The sequence below is a fragment of the Gadus morhua genome, chromosome 2, assembly GCF_902167405.1.
Source record: "Gadus morhua chromosome 2, gadMor3.0, whole genome shotgun sequence".
In the NCBI taxonomy this organism is placed as follows: domain Eukaryota; kingdom Metazoa; phylum Chordata; class Actinopteri; order Gadiformes; family Gadidae; genus Gadus; species Gadus morhua.
The window spans coordinates 6,188,794-6,196,293 of record NC_044049.1 but is presented as its reverse complement, the minus strand read 5'-3'; the positions used below and the strand labels follow the sequence as shown (position 1 = coordinate 6,196,293).

Genomic DNA, 7,500 nt, shown 5'->3' with positions numbered 1-7,500 from the left:
CCGCGGTAATCAAAGAAAAAACATCTCCTCCCAGAATGCCCCTCTCCAATTATACCAATCTGGCCTCACAATGTCAATACCTTGAATAATTGATGTTTGAGTCGTTCATTGCAGCCCATCCGGTAGTAAGAAACGTAGTGGTTTGAAGTTGATGTATCGATGTTAATATAGAATCCCCCAGGCAAGAGTTTGGGTCTTCTGATGTTTGGTGAAATCGTAGCGTCCAGGCAACTCTTAAAAACGGACCAAACCAGTCAATCCTCTACCATGGTATATACTTAAAGCACAATAAGTGCCCATATATTACGTATGACCGTAGCCATATGACCGTACCCATATATCACTGGATCTTTTTTCCTCTCATAAGATTAGTATCAGATAGGGTCTCAGATTGCTTTACTCTTGTTATTGTGCCATTCAGGTTCAGGTTAGTAAGTATCAACATAAGACTGTAACCAGTTGGTAACCAAGCAGTAATGTTCGGTTAATAGGCAGCATAACCGAAGCGTTCGCAATAAAATATAAACTCAAGTAAAACAGGAACTTTTAAAAGATTGGGCGGTAATCAAGTGTTTCTTGGCATAATCCACGCCGGTCATAAACCAAACACTCATCTGAACATCGCTACCGCATCACTAGCATTTATGGACGCCAGAAGGAGAGTAAAGCGAGACGAATGATGTCCCCCTCGGCTTTCCATATGGACAATCCTCATCCTGTGGCCTGCAGGACAAGTTTATGGGGGCGATGTGATTGGCAAGCAAAAAGAAAATCTATCCCTGCCTGAAACGATGTTGAGGCCACCAACCAACACCAATTATAGGAATATGTGAGTCATTATACTGTTGACAGCAGGTAGTGGGTTTGGGTGGTCTGACACTTGATGTGAGGAGGAGATGTACTGAGAGTGTGCCTGGGCTGATGACGGTGGAGTTAGACACGTTGTTTGGTGTCAAACTGCACTGCTTTGTAAAGTAAAGTAACCTAGTTTGAACCAAAGAAGGTATGTGGATATGGACCCACCACGGTGGTCTCTCCTTCTCTAGTTCAACCCTAGCTGGACACACCTTCTCTGTTCACCTGAGAACTTATGGACAAACCGCACCTGCCTCTGCATCGCCCCCCTCTTTGTGAAGAAAACCTTGTGTATCTTCTCAATGTACTTGCGTGTATGCATCTTGTATGTGTCTTGTAACACTTCCCACATCCATGATCTCGTTAAACATTTCCTCAACGTTTGTCTAATATAGGGTTGTTTCCGCATTTGTACCTGCCCTCCTTGCCTAAACGGTGTCTGTGTGGGGTATTATGGCTATATAAAGGATATCGATTTTATATAAGATCTATATCTTCACCTGACCTCACAAAACCTGACTCCACTGTCACCCAGATGACCAATGATCCTCAGGGGTTCTGACTGAGTGGGCTTTGTTGTTTCGGGGAGACACTGAGATTGTCTTCCAGGTCCCGTGATGAAAATGTTTCAGCACCCTTATTCTTCATCTTCTGATTGTTAGTCATTAGTGTGTCTCCATCCAGGCAAAGTGTGATGTTTTCTCCGTCCTAACAGGTGGTTGTACTTGTACGAGAGTTAGACAACTGTTGTCCAAAACCCCTCGTGAGGCAGTCTACAGGAGATTCCACCTAGATTGACGAGGACATGTGTTTCCATGTAGACCGACTCTCGGAAGAGTTGTCCAGGCACGTGCTTAGCTCAGACGGCACCGTTAGTTAACCGATCGAAAGCAAGAGGGAGTCATATTCAAATGTTTCTGCAACAGTGCCGTACTGTCCCTTCTGTGCATTTACTCTGCATATCAAGCGGGGAACTCTCGTAAACCACCCCTACCTGTAAACAACAGAGCGAGACGTTTGTGTGCATGTTGTGCCTTTTGTGGGAAGAAGATGAGTTATTCATCTTGGGCCTCATTACAGAAGCTACCTAACTCTGAAATCCTATCCTATCTTGAGATAGGAAGGCATTCAGGGGTTTTGGTATTACAGAAGGTTAGAACTTAACTTGGTAAGAAAACCTATCTTATCTTAAGATGGGAATTCAGCCATTACAGAACTATCCTAAGTTAGGAATTCCTTAAGTTAGGATCCCTAAGTTAGGTGGCCATGCACCCTGTCCTAAATTCAAAACAACTGTAAATAACTGAAAAAGATGGCTGCAGCATTGCTAGTAGGTCTGTATGACCATGAAGAAGAGGAGCATCACAACAGAAATGTGACGGCTGAACGGCTACCGAGACCGCATAATAATGTGGTAGATTTTCCTGAACATATTTTAATTTCATTTTATCACCTGCAAAGAGATTTAATTTTGAATTTTGTGGAAGAATTACTTTACTAATTCATAACTCCTCTTTTTGTTCTCCGTACCAACAGTTAGGATTACCTAAATTAAGATAAGTTAGGTGGTCAAAGTTAAGACAGGAAATGGCCAACAGGTTAGAGACTGCTTCTGTAATAAGAAGTTAGGATTTTTCCTGTCTTTGAGTGCCTTTCTTAAAATAGGATGAGAAGTTAGGATTTTTTTCTGTAATGAGGCTGGATGCAAACAGAAATCCTTAAGTGTGTGTAGATTGTGAACGTCTCTGGTAGAATGTAGAATGTGGATGTCTCTGGTAGAACGTACATCTAGAATGTCTCTGGTAGAATGTAGAATGTGGATGTCTCTGGTAGAACGTACATCTAGAATGTCTCTGGTCGAATGTAGAATGTGGATGTCTCTGGTAGAACGTACATCTAGAATGTCTCTGGTAGAATGTAGAATGTGGATGTCTCTGGTGCAGGGCCTATGACGGTGCGCGGGGGGAAGAAGCTCTGCATCTCCATCCAGGAACACATGGCCATCGACGTCTGCCCCGGGCCAATCAGACCCATCCGCCAGATCTCCGCATACTTCCCCCGCGTCTCCCCCACCTCCCCCACCCCACTCTCCCCCAACCCGGCCTCCACGGTAATCCTCGGTGGCGCCGGCCTCGGGGGCGTGGTCACTGGCCCGGCGGCGGGTCACCTCCTGTCACCGCTGCTGCCTCACGGGGGCGGGGCTATGGGGCGCGGGGGTGGAGCTATGGGGCGAGGGAGCGGGTCCCTCTCCCAGACCAGCAGCATGGACACGTCCATGGAGATCCACAGCTCAGACAGCGACGACTGCAGTGAGCTGGCATGATCTCTCTCTGTGTGGTGTCCACGTTTGTGTAGGTGTGTGTCTCTGTGTGTGTTTTTGTGTGTTGGTGTGTATGTTTGTGTATGGTTTGTGTCTCTTTGTGGTGCCCTGTGGGTCTAGCTGTGTCTCTGTGTGTGTGTGTTTGTGTGTGTGTGTGTGTGTGTGTGTGTTTATTGCAGCAGCGTGTGTGTGTGTGTGTGTATGTGTGTGTGTGTGTGTGTGTGTGTGTGTGTGTGTGTGTGTGTGTGTGTGTGTGTGTGTGTGTGTGTGTGTGTGTGTGTGTGTGTGTGTTACAGCAGCGTGTGGTGTCTTCAAACAGTCCCCCAGGTGAGGTGTGGGCCTCAGTTTATAACCCCCCCTGCAGGAAAGAGCAGGTGTCATAAGACCGGATTCTGGCAGCTCTGCTCCTCGCACATCGTAGAGTTGCACAATCCAGCCACAAGCCTCAAGGAGACACAGGCAGGGACAGGCAGGATTTGTATCCGGCCACCTAGATGTGGTGTTTAGAGATAACATGTCCTGTGGTCAGGAAAGTCGGAACAGCGCAGAACCAGATTATTGATTGGTGCTGTATTTTTAGCTGGGTCAAACATCTAGTCAGGTTTCAGCTATCAATCACAGTAACATTGTGACACAGGAGCCCCGAAACGTTTAACCCCTAGAGCCCTGAGTCTAATGACGTTCAGGGCTCCACCTGCAGTGGAATTGGCTGCGTGTCATATCGAGGTTATGTCTGCTAGAGCGATATGTAGCGGGTAGACTTTAGGGGACCGAGCATGGATCCCTGTGGGTCACCCCTTGTGATGCTGCTTGTGAGGTTACAAGACATACTCTGCTTAACCTGAGAGGGAGAACTGAAACACAGCTCCACAACATGACCAATCTACACTACATTAACCCTCCAAAAAACTATGACTGCACAACACTACACTAATCTATATTAGACCTACACCAAAACAACACTACAATAAAATGACACTACATGACACAAAAAACGACACCCCATTATACCAAAACAACGCTACATTAAGACTACACACACAATCCTTCGGCTTATCTTTGTTTTTACAAGACTCCCTCTCTTCTAAGATGTCCTTGAGGCAGGTATTTAGTTTGGAGCTGAGGTGTACTGACTCCCACTCCCACGTCGCAAGCCCAACATCGCTTTACTGCTACTAGAATATTCCGTCCTCGTTAGCCCAGATCGTCTTGGCCCTTGATTCATAAAAGTCCCTATGTTGTCAATAGTAAACAATTAGTAATTCACTGAAGGAGCAGACGGAGATCAGATCCGATATATTCTGGGGAAAATAATTAAATTAATATAACTTTCCAGACCGGTCGTGTGGACATAATTCACCATGAGAACAACAAATGATTCAAACACATTCTGGATCACTCCCTTCCGACAGAAGAAGTATTTACAACAAATCTCATTGACTGGATGCCTGACGACAAGTGGCTGGGAGGACTCAATGGAAGATACTGCAAATCTATTACTTGAGGGAGATTTGAGTATTATAAATGTTTACTGTAGTACTATTTTAGAGCTAGTACAAGTACTATTACTATTAAATCGACCTTGCTGGGCTTCATGCATCTGTTGCATTCATTTCTGCTCAGATATCTTAGGTGTGGGTTTGTTGTGTGTTTGTGTGAGAGAGTGTGTGTATATGTTGTTTCAGTCTGTATAATGGTTTGCATAAGGGTATTGTGTGTGTGTGTGTGTGTGTGTGTGTGTGTGTGTGTGTGTGTGTGTGTGTGTGTGTGTGTGTGTGTGTGTGTGTGTGTGTGTGTGTCTAGCTGCTCTAGAAACATTGTTTATAATGTATGCGTGTGTGTGTGTGTGTACATTTGTGTGTGTCTGCGTGTATGTGTGCCTGTACGTGTGTATGTGTGTGTGTGTGTGTGTGTGTGTGCGTGTGCCTGTACGTGTGTGTGTGTGTGTGTGTGTGTGTGTGTGTGTGTGTGTGTGTGTGTGTGTGTGTGTGTGTGTGTGTGTGTGTGTGTGTGTAGCTGCTCTAGGAACGCTGGAGTTTGAGTTGTTCTACCAGCAGACAACCAGCCAACTGCACTGCACCATCCTCAGAGCTAAGGTAGGGGTGAGCGTGTGTGTGTGTGTGTGTGCATGTGTGCGACGTGCATCCACGCTTTAGTCACAAACGGGATTACATTTCAACATAATCTCCTCACATTCCGCTCCTTTCCAGCTAAATATTTAAAAACATCCAATTAGAGCCCTCCTGTTGCCCAGGGTTCCAAGCGTCTGGGAGCAGGTCGCGATGCCACTGCTGTTGACAGTACATAAAGGGCGATCACGAGTAGGGTTTCCCGCCAATAACCTTTAGGACAAACATCTTGTTGCACCAGCTCGAGGACATTCCATTGGAGCGCAAGCATGCGTGGGTGTGTGTATGCGCCTGTGTATGCCTGTGTGTGTGTGTGTGTGTGTGTGCCTTTGTGTGTGTGTGCGTGTGTGCTGCTTGTGTGTGTGTCTGTTTGTCTGTGTGCATCAGCCACAGGGAATGTGATCTGCACAACTAGAATAGGGGCACAAGCTTTATATAAAGTTAAAATCTTCATAAATAAATATATATAATATAAATATTTAACATTAAATATTTAAGTTTCCAACAAAAGGTAATACCCTCTTTTCTGAAAAGTTCATGCAGAGGATATATTAGTAAATAGTCTATAAATATGAAGTAAAGCATCCTTTCCAACCCTGCGCACGTCTTGTTTTCTGTATCCTCATTAGGGAAATATATGTCAACTGTGTTGATTACTGATTATGTTCACCTGTGTTCTGGTTAATTAACACTCAGTTTCTGTCCCTCTCCGTTGCTTGTTTATTCCTTCGTATTTCTGTCATGTCTCTGCATATTGGTTCTTCTGGTTTCAGTAAAAGAGATTTTCATATTCTTAATGATTGTTCTTAATGAGTGATAGTCTTAATAAATGGATACATTTCTACTCAAGCCTTAAATTTGGCTAAATGTGACCCTATGATAACTAACTCCGGCATATACAGGATTTGACCCGATGATCACTACCTGCTGTATATAAGGGATGTGAACCTTTATTCTCTGTTCTCTTTGTCTGCAGGGTCTTAAACCCATGGACTTCAATGGCTTGGCCGACCCCTACGTCAAACTGCATCTGCTGCCCGGAGCGTGCAAGGTAATGATGAGAGAGAGACAGAGAGAGAGAGAGAGAGACAGCGAGGACATCTATCCTCTCTCTCCTCCCTCCTCTCCCATTCCCTCCCTCCCTCCTCCTCCCCCTTCCCAACCTCCATCTCTACAGCTGGATTCAATTAAATCCAAAAAGGGCTTTATTGGCATGGCTTCACTGATAAAGCAGTTGAAAAACGAAACAAAATAATAATAATAATAATAATAATACTAGGCTCTCTCTTTCTTTCTTTCTCTCTCTTTCTTTTCCTCTACCTCTCTCTTCCTCACAGGCCAACAAGTTGAAAACCAGAACAATCAGGAACTCTCTGCACCCGGTGTGGAACGAGACTCTGACATACATCGGCATCACTGAGGAAGACATGCACAGGAAGACCCTCAGGTGTGTGTGTGCGTGTGTGTGTGTGTGTGTGTGCGGCGTGCGCGCGAGTGCACGAGAGATAATCAATGAAAAATGTTATGAAAACACATATGTTAATTTGTCATGTGGACACGATGCTGTCAGATGTCAGCAGGGATGCCATGATAGTGATAGATTTTAATTGTGGTCACGCAGCAGCTTAGCAATTCTGCGCCGCTAACCTTCGCTGCTAATAAATCTCTGGAACTCTGCCGTTGACATTAAGCTAGCCTGCTAGCCTGTCCCCGAAAGCTAATTAAAATGTCAACCTGGAGACTTATGGTAGCGTGGTGGACTAAAAGATTGTTCAGCCCATGCCATCTAACACACAAACGCACACCATACACATGCACACAAACACTTCCCCCATGCGTGGAAGAACTGCCCAAACACAGATTGTCTCTCAAAGAGCGTGTTTGTTGTTTGTATTTGTTGTTTGTTCCATGTCAATGTCTTTGACCAGACCTGATCAATATCGCTTAGAGTACACCGCGGCCACGCCCCTAGCGGATCGCTAGCATAATGTCATTTACTTTTGAACTGTTCTCTCTGTTCTCTTCTGGGATAATAGCTCTCTGAAGTTGATGTTATCTCTACACCATAGAATATAATGAACCTCCACCCACAGACAGACACCTCCACCCTCAGACACCTCCTCCGACAGACACCTCCACCCTCAGAGACCTCCACCCACAGACAGACACCTCCACCCTCAGACAGGCACCTCCACC

At 45.2% G+C, this 7,500-nt stretch overlaps 1 protein-coding gene across 1 annotated transcript in view; it reads left to right on the top strand.

The window, feature by feature from the left end:
• The window catches only part of doc2a (double C2-like domains, alpha), a 32,342-nt gene that overhangs the window by 11,990 nt on the left and 12,852 nt on the right, over positions 1-7,500 (top strand). Inside the window, exons 2-5 of the mRNA XM_030378851.1 lie at positions 2,799-3,164; positions 5,192-5,271; positions 6,281-6,355; positions 6,642-6,751. Of these exons, the coding sequence (XP_030234711.1) occupies positions 2,804-3,164; positions 5,192-5,271; positions 6,281-6,355; positions 6,642-6,751 (626 nt within the window). The 5' untranslated portion in view covers positions 2,799-2,803. The remainder of the gene's footprint in view (positions 1-2,798; positions 3,165-5,191; positions 5,272-6,280; positions 6,356-6,641; positions 6,752-7,500) is intronic.